The 16,261-nt window shown below is 44.1% G+C and overlaps 2 protein-coding genes across 3 annotated transcripts; both read left to right on the plus strand.

The window, feature by feature from the left end:
• The first annotated feature begins 2,196 nt into the window (after positions 1–2,196).
• LOC109623133 (uncharacterized) lies at positions 2,197–4,528 on the plus strand. 2 transcript variants are annotated; one of them, XM_029870622.2, is made up of 4 exons: positions 2,197–2,277; positions 2,316–2,465; positions 2,533–3,771; positions 4,144–4,528. In XM_029870622.2, exons 2-4 carry the CDS (start codon positions 2,374–2,376, stop codon positions 4,484–4,486), a joined length of 1,674 nt encoding a protein of 557 aa, XP_029726482.2. In that variant the 5' UTR covers positions 2,197–2,277; positions 2,316–2,373; the 3' UTR covers positions 4,487–4,528. The 2 variants fall into 2 exon arrangements, with proteins under 2 accessions (XP_029726482.2, XP_019933173.3); XM_020077614.3 differs by lacking the exon at positions 2,197–2,277 and having other exon boundaries at positions 2,287–2,465.
• Positions 4,529–10,683: 6,155 nt separating this feature from the next.
• On the plus strand, positions 10,684–16,002 carry LOC134286960 (uncharacterized). The gene has a single exon (XM_062848672.1). It carries the CDS (start codon positions 10,684–10,686, stop codon positions 16,000–16,002), a length of 5,319 nt encoding a protein of 1,772 aa, XP_062704656.1.
• Positions 16,003–16,261: the final 259 nt, after the last annotated feature.

Raw genomic sequence — 16,261 nt, forward strand, 5'->3', positions numbered from 1 at the left:
GGTTATATGATTTCATGTCCAATTTTATGCTGTTTGAGCAAAAGTTTGGGTAACTGTGTTGTTGAAGTTGCAAGAAATAAATAATACAACATCACAGTTACCCAAACTTTTGCTCAAATAGCATCAAATTAGTCAAGAAATCATACAACCCACGCTGTTTGCTCCATTTCATTGCAGAAATGAAGAATTGATCATCTCACCATACTAAAATCCAGCTCACTACTTTCAATCTAGTACTTCACTAATCTCACAATCTAAGAAATATAATTTTATCTCAAGAAAAATCTAAGATATAAAATTACTTTATCTCAACAAAACAATCAGACAATCATAGATATAACAAACATTCTAAAAAACATCGTCTTCAACCAGAGGCTGTACAGACTAAACATTGAACAATCACTTACATTAGACGATGGACATTACACGAAAAACACATTATGAAGAATTTTCTGTTTGACGAAAATTTTTCACCAACTGGAGCAAGAATCGAACCCACACTTTCACAAACATTAAGCTGAATTAAAAACAATGTTAAAAACTTGTAGGTACCTATTTTGTGCTACTTGTTTGTTTTATTTGTAAAGCTATAGAATATTTGTATTTTATAAAGTTTTCAATTATATTTAAGACATTGTTTACGAAGAAAAAAAAAACGATTAAAAAAAACTTTTTCAAAATCATATTTTCCATTTATTTTAGAATTATGAAAAAAAAATTTTTTTGGGATGTCCACGTAGACATTGGGGGAGGGGGGTAGGGGTCAATTAAAAGTCCACGCTTGTCCACGGGGAGGGGGGAGGGGGTCAAAAACCATTAATTTTCTGTCCACGTGGTATATGGACGGCCCCTGATTAGATTCTTGGTGCACCCCAGAGAATTTGTTATAGAGATGCGCGAAGAGGATTTTGGTTATGTTTATTTACATCACGCCCAATAGTGGTAATCACGTTCAAATGTATGCGTGCCTTTTTTGTAGATGTAGTTGTGAAACTGTGAGGAAAATATTTGCACTCTTAGGGACCGTTCAAAAATTACGTCCAACATTTTGGGGGGAGGGGGGGTCTAAGAAAGTGTGACAGTACGTGTATTAGGTATAGGAAAATAGCGTGACAGAGGGGGGAGGGGGGGTCGGTAAATCCCGAAAAACGATGGACGTAATAAATGAATCTTCCCTTACCCCGGACGTTAGTTTTTTAATTATATACCTGTTTTACCTGGGTAATATTTGCATATGCAATTTGAATAGCCTTTGAATTGGCGTGTACTTTTGTGTGAGGAAAAATTCGCACTTGTGTTCGTGTGCTGAAGTGTCACTTATCTCTATAACAATCAATTTTTGCGGTAAACAAAATTATATTTTCGCGTGCGTGTTAGTCTGATCTGTTCATACACGCTCGCGTCAGAATACCCATTTTTTCATTGCTATCTCTGTCGCTCTTCAAGAGGCTCCATTTAAAAATACCCATTTATGAGTTGGACCGCCCAACTTGCAAATAAGTATTTTTAAATGGGGCCTCTTGAAGAGCGACAGAGATAGCAATGAAAAAATGGGTATTCTGACGCGAGCGTGTAAGATGTCAAGCAAACAAGTGACGTCATGCTTTGCACTAACACGCTTTTATGTGCTTTCATGTTGCGCTTTGTTTCCCATGTTGTTCTATTTCCTTGAATTTTCTCGATTGGGACCGCGTTTGACGGTTCAATTGGCTTCCTAGCGGTGTTGAGATAATTCCATATTCTGAATCTGCATGCAAAACTGAGCCGAAATCCAAATTTTCATGAATTTTGGTGCCCGGGAGCCTATTTAGAAATCAATTTAAAGTTTGTATGGGAATGATTTGTCGAATCACCCCTCGTCGCATTTTGTACTGGGCGGAGCTGTCAAGCAGTTGCCCAGCTGTCAAAAGGTGATTTCAAAAAATCTCTTTGAAATTTATTTTAGGTACAAAAATAAAGTTCTAAAAATCTGAAAAAAATCATAGTGGCTCAGAAAAAGGTGCTCTTTCGTATAAAATCAAAAAATGGATACATTTTTCTTAATTTAAAAACCCTTTGGTTTCAGTCTTGGCGCATCTCTAAATATAACAAATACTCTGGTGCACCCTAGTTGGTACTGTTTTCGCTACTAACCAGGAGGTGGCGCCACTGCACTTTAACTGTCATCACTCATCTTGCTTTGCCGGGTTGTTTCTCGCGTTCCATGTTGTTTACATCACCTCTTTCGCGTGCTGCGGCGACGACAGCACGCAGCACGAGTGTTTCGTTCACGTGCGTGCGCGGCAAGTTTACAACGCAATCCTTGATTAGTGATAATTTCGTGCATTATTTGAGTGTTATTTGGAAAATCGTGTCTCATAAAGTTTAGAAACCATGAATATCGACGCACTGCCACAGGAATTTCCGCCGAGTAGCATCGATTGCAAGCGCCAAGGCATCACCCACATCTCGGCATGGGCCGACAAGTAATTTCCTGCTTTCGATAAAAGGAGGTACGTTCTGTTGACTAATTTTGTCTTCATATCCATTCAGAGATGAATTCCTCTCCGTGTTCAATCGCATTTACCAACCGAGTAAGGCCCCTCTGGAAGCGAAAACCTCCGCCCTGCAAACGCTAAAGGTTTGGAAGATCCGACAGGGTAAACACACCCCGGTCAGTGTCCTCTGTACGATTACGATACTGGAGGCTCAACTGTTCGACGGGAAGAATTCTGAGCAGGATGGCCGTACGGGAATGGCCAATGAAGTTAGGAGCATGTATGCGGGAGCTTTCACGCGATTCATCAACCACCTGACGGAGTATCGACAGCAGAGCGGTGTCGGAAAGAAAGGCAGCATGGTCAATCGTGTGAAGGAGATTGGAATCGAAGGATTTTTAGTGGAGCTACGTCATCTTTGCTCGCACAGTTCGATGTCCATTGCGGTGGATGTGTTCCGGCGGTCAGCGGAATATTGCATGAACTGGCTGAAAGCCAGCTTCTGGAAACGGGAACTCGAACAGATGCAGAGCTGCGAGAAGAAGCAGATCAAAGGTGTGGGATTGGGTGAGAAGTTTCGGAGTGAACTGGAGTACATTGCAAAAGTGTACGATGTTGTGACGAAGGCCATCCACAAAGGGGCCAAGTCTATGAGTAGTGCCGAGAAAGAGTTGACCCCTGGACAGTTCCAGTTCCTCCAGGAGCACATCCGGGCAAACAATGTCGACCAGCTGCACACGGTTGTTTTAGATGTGCTTCGGTACCTTTCGGACAAGATTCAGCTGCCCAAGCATCCGGAAACGGTCCCGACGATTTGCAACGTATTCCTAGAATGTTGCCAGTACATGTTTGAGGCTCCCGTCAATGGGAACACCCAAGGCCTGGCTAGCATCCACCAGCAGTTTTTCCAAACGCTGGTCGCTAAAGGCTACATACAACTCTTCTGGGAAAAGCTAATGGAAATGTGCGAAGACGAACAGGAAACGCCCGAACGGCGTCAGGGAGCTAAGTTCTGGGCCACGGAAATAGCCCTCGCATTTCGCCTGTTGAAAAAGTTCAAAAAGCTGCTGCAAAAAAATTCGGAAGCAACGCTACGATTCAATCCGAAGGAAAACGCTCGAAAAATGAGCAAAACAGTGCGCGCAATCTATCAGAATAAGCTTAGAGTGGATTTAAACAATACGATCGTGCTGGGCATGTCGGGCAACTGTCCGTGGCACCTGCGGCTTTCGAGGACCTACCTTATGGCGCGGATCGTCAACGTCAATGCGTACACCAAGGAGATTTTACCTGTGTAAGTATAGTGAAATTCTAAGAAGAGTAATACGCTCTTGAATAATGATAGAGAAAAACATTCTAAAACATTTTCAATACTCGGAAGCGGGGATGAACCAGCCTCGGGCTGAAAATCCCCATAATAAAGAGCCAATAATAATAATACTCGGAAGGAAGACGTTTACTGTTTGTTTGACATTATCATTGCACATATTTACATACTTAGAAATACCTGGGATAGTCTTCCTTTGAGTTCCATAGTGAGTTCTTGCACACGATATTTTCAAAATCTTGTTTAGATCGAAAGTGATTTGATAGCCCAAGATTATTCGAACAAATATTACCAACTTTAGCTAAGAATAATGCACAAATAACTGTAATGTTCCTTCAGTATTCTAGCCCTGGCCGAACCCCATCTCAAACTATCCCAGCGGGAAACGGTCGAAGCCGCTGCCGAGAAGTACACCATGAACTACCTGTCGACGCTGGAAGATGGGGCGGAACCGGAATCGGTTCAGGCTACATCCACCCCAAAGCGGTCCGGTGCGGGCTCGGCAGTTCGACGTCATGATAAAATTTACACACTGGACGATATTCTTCGGAAGAGGAATTCCGATGGCGACGATGGGGCTTCCGCGGCCAAGAAACCGAAGCAGCTGGGTGTGTGGAAATCTACGGACGGTGAGGACCTCGATTGGGGTAAGTGTCCACTGGGGAAGCTTGTGTGGGAGTAGGACGGAAGAAACGCATCAATAAATGGGTCAACTCGACTTGAATTGAGCAAGGTTTCAACTATAAACTAAAACAATCCAAATGCCTTTCGATGTGAACGTAACTTTAATGTATATGATACAAATAAGTTGTTCCATGTAATTTCATACGCAATGTTTCACAATTAATCTGATAACATGTTTTTGAATTTAACGACTTTGTCATGAAATTTAAACATTTTGTAATTAATTAAATAGTTAATAATATCAACCGCGTCGCCTTCGATAACTGGCTTGCGTCATTCAAAATGTTTGAAACTCTTTGACATTCATGTACACAGCAGAAACACTTGTGATGAACAAATTGAAATTGAAATTGCGAAAAGAAAATCACGTGCTCAAGACGTTTGTCTTTAAGGGCGTTCCAAAAGGTTTTTGGGGGTGTTTTAAGCATTTCAGGAACGATTAATGCCGTGAATCGCATATCAGTCCCATCTTTGCTGGATTTCCTATGCAAATGGGACAGATATGCGATTCACGGCAGTAACGCTAGTATGATGTTGGAGTCAATATGACCCAGATAGACTCGCTGAACGTGCACTGCGCTATTGTGATGCGCTTACGGCCGATTTCTTCACCCTGGCTTAAGCATTAAACCAGGTTTAACTATATGGGTAAGCCTGGCTTACCGGTTAAGTCGACGCGAAGAAATCGGCCCTTAGACTAACATCTTAGGAGAGTTTTCAGGTGTGTTTCAAGGGTTTCTGGAGCTTTTTTAGGGAGAATATATGAGGGGGCCATACCTCAAATTTTGAAGAGCACAAATGTGAATAATCGAATGTCAGTTTGCGCTGAAGAGATAATCGATTGGTCGGTCACACAGTGGTGGTGACCTTAACCCTCGAGTGATCGCACTGTTGTATTTTGTACAACATGTTGAAAAAATCTCGCTTTTTGTACTCTGCATTAGCGTGGTGCTGACGCTGGTGGTCAACTACGCGAGTTACGGAAGGTTAAAGGCGTTCCAAGAGGTTTGAAAGGCATGCAAATTGATTACAGAGGTTTCAAGGGAGTTTCAATGGAATTGTGGAGCTTCCAGGGGCGTTTCGAAGCTCTTCAGGAGCTCTCCACGGTGTTTTCAGGGGGTTTCAAGAACCTTTTAAGGGTGAACTGGAGGTTTGAGTGTTCGACTGTTTGGACGTACTAGATGTTGGATTTCTTGCCTATGCAGTCACCAAACTTCATGGAACGACAACGGTTTTAATTCGTCCCTACGTTTCGGCAATGTTTATTGCCATCTTTAGGGGAAACTGAAGAAACCACACGAACTAATTTAAATTTAACTTTAGCACATGTACAGACTTGACTACCAAAAAATCCCAAACAGACATTCCACTTAGCAAAGACTACAGACACAGAACGAACCAAATGATTGTAAGTTTACACAATGATGAAAAACAAAAATGAAGAGCTAACATTTACAATAAAATCCCCCAGTTTCCTTTGAAGATGGTAATTAACATTGCCGAAACGTAGGGACGAATTAAAACCGTTGTCGTTCCAAGGAGTTTGGTGACTGCACAGCCGAGAAATCCAACATCTACCTCTAAGGGTGTTCCAAGGAATTTCAGGGGCATTCAAATTAATTACGGAAATTTCAAGGGGCCCCTGAGACCTCCTGAAATGCTTTTAAACCTTCTGAAATGACCCTGAGATTCCTCGGCGCGCCCCTGAGCCTCCTGAAGCGCCTCTGAGGCCCCATGGAAGCTCAATGAAACCCAATGGCTTAGGAACCCCCGTGAAACTCCCTGGTATTAACTGAAAGGCCCTTGAGAATCCCTGGGACACCCCTGAGATCTCCTGATACCCCCTGAATTTCCATCGAACGCCCATGAACCCCTGAAACTCACTGGATCGCTCCTGAGACACCCTGAAGCGTCCCGAAGACCCCCTTACCTATAAGACCCCTGAAACGTTTCTGAAACGTCCCTGAAAAGCCCCAGAGACCTCTTGGCATCCCCTGAGCCCGCGGAAACGCTTTTGTAACACCCTGAAGTGCCTTAGAGATCCCGTGGAACGTCTCTGAGACCTCCTGAAATCCCTTCAGACCGCCCTTGAGACCTACATGTACTTCCTGACCTAAATGAGACCCCCTGAAAAACTCCTGAGATATCCAGGTACCTCTCTCGAAGCCCTTTGGATCCCTTGAAAGCCCCAAATTGGGATTCTGTGGAAAGCCCCTGAGACACCCTGAGACCTTTTGGTACTCCCCTAAACTTTTGTGGTGTGTTGCAGGCGTGTATTAACTTATGGTTTGCTTTTGACTAGCTTCCCTTTAATTCAGCGTTAACTGCTTCAATTCAATGGTTACACAATAGAAAGCAAATGACTGAAGCTTATAGCGCCAAAACATTGTTAGTTGCGCCGGTCAACCAACTGGGATCTCTTCACCGATTTGGTTGCGGCCAAATTCCATGGATACTCACCATCCATTATTGACGGCCCTCATAATGGAAGCTTTTGAAGAAGCTTGTCCTCTACGGTCTGTGAAAACCACAGTGGGAACCCCTTGGTGGAACTTTAATCTGGCCAAGCTCAGGAAACAATGTAGAAAGAGTTGGAACAGGTTTCCAGTTTGAGTGATGTCAGTCGGTTGAACAAAATCCATGCAAAATTTAAGCATTTCCAAGTGAACGAACTTCGTTTGCCAAATGGCGATTTCACTTCCTCTGATGACGAAGTTTTGGAATGCTTATTCAGTACACACTTCCCCGGATGTGTGGATAGTACATCTCCGGATGAATCTGTTGTCTTTTCTTGTAGTTATGATTATTTAGCTTCGGCTCAGAGTAGCATAACTATAGAATCTCCTGGAGCAGATAGAAGAACGAGCTTTTCATTCGCGCCACAGCAATATTTAATGAAATTATAATTCATAACAAATCCGGAAATCAAAACAAAAACAAAAATAGAGTTGCCAAATTTCAATGAGCATGGTAGTGTAGGGTGACCAGTTTGTCGAATTAAAAGTGTACCCCGGTTATACGACAACAGTCGGTGTCGTATTAGCGGGGTAATACGGTATGAAGAAGCAAAGAGTTTCAGACCTATCAGTTTGGCCACTTTTCTTCTGATATGCATAGAACGTATTGTCGATCATCACATCCTTGATGTTCATCTAGCCAACGTGCCTCTTCATGTGAACCAATGGTAAGCATATCTGGAAAATCCACTGTGACTCTTTTGCACAAGGTTGTTTACGATATTGAGAAAGTATTCACTGAAAAGCAATCTTGTTTGGGTGTTTTCTTAGATATCCCGGGTGCTTTTGACAACGTGCCTTTCGATGCCATATTGGAAGCCGCACGGGGTCATGGTATATCTCCAATAATTTCCAATTGGATTCACCAAATGCTCAAAAACCGACATCTCTTCTCGACATAGCGTCAAGCGGTGATTAGGAAATTGAGTGTTTGTGGATGCCTCCAAGGGGGAGTCTTTTCACCACTTTTGTGGAATCTCGTAGCAGATACGCTATTGAAGCAACTCAATAATAGCGGTTTTTTTTGTTACACTTATGGTTTTGCCGACGACTACCTGACATTGTTAGTCGGTATGTGCATCAGCACCGTTTTCGACCTGATGCAAAGCGCCCTTCAGGTAGTTGAGGGGTGGTGTCGCTCGGTTAATCGGAGTAAGGCATCTATTGTTCTTTTCACGGAAAGGCGGAACCGTAATGGCGTTCGACCTTTGCGTCTCTTTGATTCTGAAATCAATGTGACTTGATTCCAAGCTTTTCTGGACACCTCATATTGAGTTCAGAATCAAGAAAGCCTGTATGGCCTTCTGGCAATGCCGGCGAACCTTTTACTTGGGTCCAGAGCCGTAGCGTGGCCTCATGGCGCCCTTGACAAGCATCCATATTGGCGCCCCACGATAGTTAGACATTGATAAATTGCAAAAAAAATGTAGTTATTTCTACAAAAGTTGGATTTTCGTGTTTCGGAAAAAAAAAACAAATTACCAAAGGTGTCTGCTGAAGTTGAAGAAATCGAAGAAACTCTTCGATAATCATTAGACGAACCACGGACATGTAGGAAACCTGGAAGAATTTCTGAAGAAATCTCTATATGAGCTTCTGTTGAAATCTCTGGAAGTATTCCGGCTGGAATCACTGAATGAAATTTTGCAAGAATCTCTGAAGGAATATTTGAGGGAAAACCTGAAAATCCAGGAGACATTTCAGCAAGAGTTTCCAATGGAATTCATAAAGTAATTCTTACAGGAGTTCCTGGAGTAATTCGTGAAGATATGCCCAAAAGAATGCTAGTAAGAATTTTTGCAGAACACCTGTATGATTTTTGAAGGAATCCCTGGAGAAGTTTGTTAAGGAATCTCTGGAGTTAAAAAAAAGGTTTTATGAAGAAATCCATGAAGGCTTTCAAAAGAAATTTGGTTGAATTTCTAAAGACATTTATAGAAGATTAAAAAAATTCCTACAAAGACTTCTAAAGGAATTGGCAGAGGTATTTAGAAACCAATTGAAGGGTTTGTAAGTAATCCTTAAAGATATTTTTGCAGGAATCTCTATAAGAATTTCTGAGGGAAACTCTCAAAAATTTCATAAGAAACCCATTGCAGATTTTTTTAGAAGAAACTCTGGAAAAAAAAATAGAAGTACTTGAGTAAAACACATGTTCTACTTAAGCCTATATGTTGTCACCGAAGTTCTTATAGCAGTCCCAAACACAATTGTTTTTGAGGATACGCTTTAGCTGTAATTATTCCATTATTGTAGTATACAATTGTGAAGCCTTATTCATTTATACTTACAAAATTTCAGTAACCTTTCACCAAACAAAATTCGTCCCTATAGGTTTTCTTAAATTTGGGTTATATAACTAGAATAACAAATTTTGCATGTTAGATATAAGCTGAATCATACAAACTCACTAGTAACTCACTCCACGCGTAATTATTTATTCTAGGTAGGATTTATATAATGTAGTATTCAAATTAGCACAGAATAATTAGAAAAAATAATAAAGTTGCTCCAATGCACGTGTAACTAGCTGGCTATTTGGTTTGTTGATGTTTCTGTCACTGTGACGACGTTAACCTCCCCACGATGGAGATGACCTAATTTGAACGTAGCCTATTCTTTTCACTGGGTCTGTCATGAACAATAGTTGTATCGATATCAGTGACAGAAACATCAACAAACCAAATAGCCAGCTAGTTACACGTGCATTGGAGCAACTTTATTATTTTTTCTAATTATTCTGTGCTAATTTGAATACTACATTATATAAATCCTACCTAGAATAAATAATTACGCGTGGAGTGAGTTACTAGTGAGTTTGTATGATTCAGCTTATATCTAACATGCAAAATTTGTTATTCTAGTTATATAACCCAAATTTAAGAAAACCTATAGGGACGAATTTTGTTTGGTGAAAGGTTACTGAAATTTTGTAAGTATAAATGAATAAGGCTTCACAATTGTATACTACAATAATGGAATAATTACAGCTAAAGCGTATCCTCAAAAACAATTGTGTTTGGGACTGCTATAAGAACTTCGGTGACAACAAATCTTTAGAAAATTTCATCGCATAATCCCCTGAGGTAAGATGAGTCTTCCTGGAGATAAAGATGCTGCTGCTTCTCCGTCCAACTGTGTCGCGTGTGACCGCCCGGATAGCATTGAGAACATGGTGGCGTGCGACGGTTGTGAGTCCTGGTACCATTTCAGCTGTGCAGAGGTCGATGAAAGTGTTTCCGGTCAGCCTTGGAAGTGCGAATCCTGTGGGATCCTGAACCAAACTCCAATTCCGACGAAGAACATCCGAAAGGCAGATGGGAAGGCAGGTGGAAAGCGGCTAACCGTACCAACCGAGGCCAAGAAGTCGTCGAAGGCGTCCGTCAGTAGCAAGGGAACCTCACGAAGAAGTAAGAAGTCAGCTGCAGGTGATGACGTAAGTTTAACTTCCAGTGCTAGAGCAAGACTTGCGCTCGAGCTTAAGATGTTAGATGAACATGAGCAAATTAAAGAGCAGGAGTTACAGGCAGAGCTTGAACTAAAAAATAAAAGGTTAATGCTGCAGAAACAAAATAGGGACCGCGAGTTGGCGTTAGAAGCAAAAAAGTTAGCCGAGGAGAGAGCCTTTCAGGAAAGGCAGCTAGAAGAGGAGGAAAAGGGTCGGAAAGCACTGTTAGAGATGAAACGTTTATCACTCGAGGCAAAAAAGAATATTGTTCGTCAATTCTCTCAACGCGGCAGTGATGTTTCTAGTGTGAGTGAAAGTGAGAAAACAAATTCGGAAGACAAGGTGCGTAGTTGGTTACAGAAATCCGGCGAGCAGACTGCGGGAAATGTAAGATCCACGTCAGCGGCAAGGGATATCAACCACGTTCCGGGGATTGCCGGTAAAATTGTTACTGATCAAATTCGTAAACCGATTTCCGCAGCAGCGAAGAAAATCGATTACCTGTTTGAGGATAGACCGGCGGCGACAGAGGTGGATAACGACGACGACGATCCCGTGTGCAACGTTCAGCAACAAGCCGCCAATGTTGAGATGGGTCCAACCAGCCGTCAGTTAGCGGCACGTCAAGTGATGGGGAAAGATCTTCCTACCTTTTCCGGGAACCCAGAGGAGTGGCCCATCTGGATCAGTAACTTTGAGCGAACTACAGCTACTTGTGGATTTTCCATGGACGAGAACTTGATCCGGCTTCAGCGTTGTCTTAAAGGACAAGCAATGGAAATGGTACGCTGTAGATTACTCTCGCCTGCAAGCGTTCCCCACGTCATCAAGGCTCTGCAGATGCGGTATGGTCGTCCAGAAACGTTGATCAGAGCACTGACTGAAAAGATTCGACTGCTGGCTCCTCCGAATACGAATGACCTGGATAGCATTGTCGACTTCGGTATGGCGGTGGATAGCTTGGTAGAACACCTGAAGAGCGCGAAGCAACAGGCGCACTTAGCAAATCCGTCATTGCTGCATGACCTGGTTGCAAAACTTCCAGTGGATTACCGCTTGAAGTGGTCAGCATATAAGAGTACCATTCCAGTGGTAAACCTCGGAACGTTCGGAGCATTTATGTCAACGTTGGTGGAACTAGCATATGAAGTAATGGATGATCAACCCACTAGTAAAGCAACGAAAGGAACACAGAAGCCGAAGGACCGAAGTTTCGTCTATACACACTCGGAGAATTCCTCTAATGAGCCAGCTTTAGTACGCTCCATAAAAAAGGCCTGTACAGCCTGCAAGATGGAAGGACATAAAATAGCAGACTGTTTCAACTTCAAAGCAATGAACATCGATGACCGCCTCCAGGTTGTGAGTCAGAACTCGCTTTGTAGGACTTGCTTGAACCAACACGGTAAATGGCCTTGCAAGACATGGAAAGGCTGCGAGGTTGAAGGTTGTCGTCTTCGTCATCATACGCTGCTACATACTGCCACGCCGGCGGTTCCTCTTGTAGTCTATACCAGTCATTCCCAGCTACTGAGTGGTAATGGCCCAATTTTTCGAATTTTACCAGTAACACTGTATGCGAAGGATCGACGTGTGAATGTATTTGCATTCGTGGATGAAGGTTCACAGATTTCGCTTCTTGATGTCGCAGTAGCTGAACAGTTGGGAGTCACTGGCCCGGCAAGTACGTTAAGTCTACAGTGGACGGGAAATGTTACACGGGAAGAAGCGAACTCCCGTGTCATCCAGATGGAGGTCTCCAGTGGGACGTCGAATAACCATTATAAGATTATGGATGCGCGTACAGTAGAAGGTCTTCAGTTGCCATCCCAATCGCTGCACTACCAAGACCTGGCAGGAAAGTATCCACACCTGCGTGGCTTGCCGATCATCGACTACGAGAATGTTACACCAAAACTCCTCATTGGTCTTGACAACCTGAAACTCACGATTCCGCTGAAAATTCGAGAAGGAGGTTGGGGTCAACCAATGGCAGCCAAGTGCCGTTTAGGATGGAGCATCTACGGCAGCTCTCGTTCAGCCACCGAATCATTCATCTGTGGGTTTCACGTTGGAGGATGGACCAATTCGGAGAGTGATTTGAACCAGATCGTCCGTGATTTCATTACGCTGGACAATTCTGGGGTACAACCTCCACTCTTTCCTCTAGAATCGGAGGAGAATAAACGGGCTCAACAGCTACTCCAGTCCACCACTCGTAGAGTTGGCAGCCGATTCGAGACGGGGTTATTGTGGAAACGGGACGATATCCAAATGCCGGACAGCTACGGGATGGCGATTAGACGGTTACACTCTCTGGAGAAGCGGCTAGGGAAGGAACCTCTACTATACGATAGCGTTCGACAGCAAATACAGGAGTACAAAGAGAAAGGCTACACACACCAGGCTACCGAAGAAGAACTCGTTAAAACCAGTGCAGGGAAGAGCTGGTATTTGCCGCTGGGAGTAGTATTGAACCCTAGGAAACCCAACAAGGTTCGGATCATTTGGGACGCTGCCGCGAAAGTGAACGGAGTTTCTCTCAATTCCGTACTCCTCAAAGGCCCCGATTACCTCGCCTCGCTGATCGGAGTTTTCTACCATTTCCGTCTATATGCTGTCGCATTGACAGGGGACATCAAGGAGATGTTTCATCGCCTACTCATCAGGCGGGAAGACCGCCAATTCCAAAGATTTCTGTGGCGGAATGATGAAAAATCGAAAGTTGAAGTCTTCGTCATGGACGTTTCCATATTTGGCGCGACGTGCTCTCCAAGCTCCGCACAGTACGTCAAAAATGTAAATGCGAAAGAGTTTGAGAGCGAATCTCCAAGGGCAGTGGCAGCAATCATTCGATATCACTACGTCGATGACTATCTCGACAGTTTTCCGACGGCAGCAGAAGCAGTGAAGGTCGGAGGCGAAGTTCGGAGGATACACGCTGCGGGCGGATTTGAAATCCGGAATTTTCTTTCTAATGTTCCGGAAGTCGCAGGGACAGTTGGAGCAGTATCAAACGAAACTGAGAAGAAAATCAGCCCAGAGAAAGAAGACAACATGGAAAGTGTTTTGGGGATGAAATGGATTCCGACTGGAGATGACCTCACATATAGCTTTGTAATACGCGCCGACCTTAGCTATATACTGGATCGATCCCACACGCCGTCCAAACGAGAAGTGCTACGCGTAGTTATGAGTTTGTTCGACCCACTAGGGTTGATCAGCTACTTCATCATCCATGGAAAGATTTTAATGCAAGATATCTGGGCATCCGGAGTACAGTGGGACGAACCTGTTAGTACTGGATTGTGCGAACAATGGTGGCGGTGGACAGCGCATCTACCAGAACTGAACTCCATTCGAATACTTCGTTGCTATGTTGTAGCTGCGGATTATCAATCGTATTCATCGCTCCAAATCCATGTTTTTGTGGATGCCAGTAAATCAGCATACGCATGCGTAGTCTACTTCCGAGTAGAGTCGGAAAAAGGACCGGAGGTAGCACTAGTGGCCGGAAAAGCGAAAGTAGCTCCGCTAAAAATGATGTCTATCCCTCGATTGGAGCTTCAAGCTGCTGTATTGGGCACACGGTTGCTCAGCAGTGTCGTTTCAATGCACAACCTTCCCGTCAGTCGCCGTGTATTGTGGACCGACTCACAGACAGTGCTTTCTTGGTTGCGGTCCGACCACCGCAGGTATCAGCAATTTGTGGGCTTCCGTGTGGCGGAGATTTTGTCCACGACAAACGTTCAGGAATGGAGGAAAGTCGACACTGAGCTGAATGTCGCTGATCTGGCAACAAAATGGGGTAAGGGGCCGAACTTCGAAAGTGATAATCTCTGGTTTCGTGGACCGAAGTTTTTGTGGGAGCCGGAAAGTTCTTGGCCGAAACAGGAAGCAGTTCCATGTACCACGAATGAAGAAATTCGCCATGTTGGGGTGCATGTGGAGGAATCGGCACCTCTGATTGAAGTTGGAAGGTTCAGTAGCTGGGAAAAATTACACCGCACCACAGCGTATGTTCATCGTTTCGTCAGCAATCTTATCCTGAAGAAACACGGCAAAAAATTGGAATTGGGTGTGTTGAAGCAGCAGGAGTTGGCGATTGGAGAGATTACACTGTACAAACAAGCGCAGCAGGAATACTACGGAGAAGAAATAAAGCAGCTCAGCGGACAGGAGGAATCGATGCAGTTTCGTCATTCAGCAGTATCCAGATCGAGTAAGATTTTCAAGCTATGGCCGTTCCTGGACCAGGCTGGGGTGTTACGAATGCGAGGAAGGATAGGCGCAGCACCACACGTTCCATACGCAGCGAAGTACCCTACGATTCTACCACAAAAATCTTCAATCACGTTGCTTCTCGTTGATAAATTTCATCGTTGTTTCCGTCATGCGAACAGAGAGACGGTTGTAAACGAGATGAGGCAGCTGTTTCATATTCCGAAGATGCGAGCGTGTGTGGGGAAAGTTACGCGGGACTGTATGTTCTGCCGTTTGCGCAAAGCTGTTCCACGGATACCTCCAATGGCTCCACTACCAAAGGCTAGGCTTACGCCATTCGTGCGGCCGTTTACGTTCGTTGGCCTGGACTATTCCGGGCCCGTTTTGGTGAAAATAGGGCGCAGCAATGCCAAGCGGTGGATTGCCCTTTTTACGTGTCTGAGCATCCGGGCAGTTCACATGGAGGTCGTACACAGCATGTCAACGGAATCGTGCATTCAAGCAATACGTCGCTTCGTTTCCCGTCGTGGTTCACCTGTTGAGTTTTTTACTGATAATGGAACCAATTTCCACGGAGCCAACAATCAGTTGAAGAAGGAGATAGAGGAGCGTAATCAGAGACTAGCATCGATCTTCACCAATTCGAATACCCGCTGGTCATTCAACCCGCCTGGAACCCCCCATATGGGAGGGGTTTGGGAACGAATGGTCCGGTCGGTGAAGGAAGCAATCAAATCGACTTTGGACGAGTCTCGTAAACCTGACGACGAAACACTGGAAACGGTAATCATCGAGGCGGAAGGAATGATCAACACACGACCATTGACGTACATCCCGCTGGACTCAGCAGACCAGGAGGCGTTAACGCCAAACCACTTTCTGCTGGGAAGTTCGTCGGGTGTAAAACAATTGGCAGTTCTACCAACAGATTACCGAATGACCTTGAGGAGTAGTTGGAACTTGGCGAAACATCTGGCTGATGAATTTTGGAGGCGATGGATCAAGGAATACCTTCCGGTGATTGCGAGACGCTGCAAATGGTTCGATAACGTGAAGGACTTCAAGGAGGGAGATTTGGTGTTAGTAGTGGATAGCTCAGTGAGAAGTCAGTGGACCAGGGGTCGAATTGAAAGAGTGCTTGTAGGAGCTGATGGACGTGTGCGGCAAGCATGGGTGCGGACGAGTAGCGGAGTCGATCGCAGGTCGGTGGCTAATCTGGCGTTGCTCGACGTCATGAAGGATGGTGACCCCAACCAAAAGGATGGTAGCGGCTCACGGGTGGGGGAGTGTGACGACGTTAACCTCCCCACGATGGAGATGACCTAATTTGAACGTAGCCTATTCTTTTCACTGGGTCTGTCATGAACAATAGTTGTAAAAGTGGTCATACAAAATAAACAAACGCGCATATAAAACATGTGTGTTACTCGAGTATTGAAAAATAGAAGCATAAACCGCTACAACAATTTTTGAAGGATCCTATCGAGGAATTTCTAAAGGTATCCTTGAAGAAAATTTCCAAATTTATCCCTGAAAGATTAAAAAAAGTATCTCCAGAAATTTCTTAAGGAAACTATGGTAGATT

The sequence above is a fragment of the Aedes albopictus genome, chromosome 2 (genome assembly GCF_035046485.1).
Source record: "Aedes albopictus strain Foshan chromosome 2, AalbF5, whole genome shotgun sequence".
Lineage (NCBI taxonomy): Eukaryota > Metazoa > Arthropoda > Insecta > Diptera > Culicidae > Aedes > Aedes albopictus.

Coding starts and splice junctions, on each gene's coding strand:
- LOC109623133 (XM_029870622.2), top strand. CDS start 2,374: ATGAATATCGACGCACTGCCACAGGAATTTCCGCCGAGTAGCATCGAT. Junction 2,466..2,532: donor ATCTCGGCATGGGCCGACAA/GTAATTTCCTGC, acceptor ATATCCATTCAG/AGATGAATTCCTCTCCGTGT. Junction 3,772..4,143: donor ACCAAGGAGATTTTACCTGT/GTAAGTATAGTG, acceptor ATGTTCCTTCAG/TATTCTAGCCCTGGCCGAAC.
- LOC134286960 (XM_062848672.1), top strand. CDS start 10,684: ATGAAACGTTTATCACTCGAGGCAAAAAAGAATATTGTTCGTCAATTC.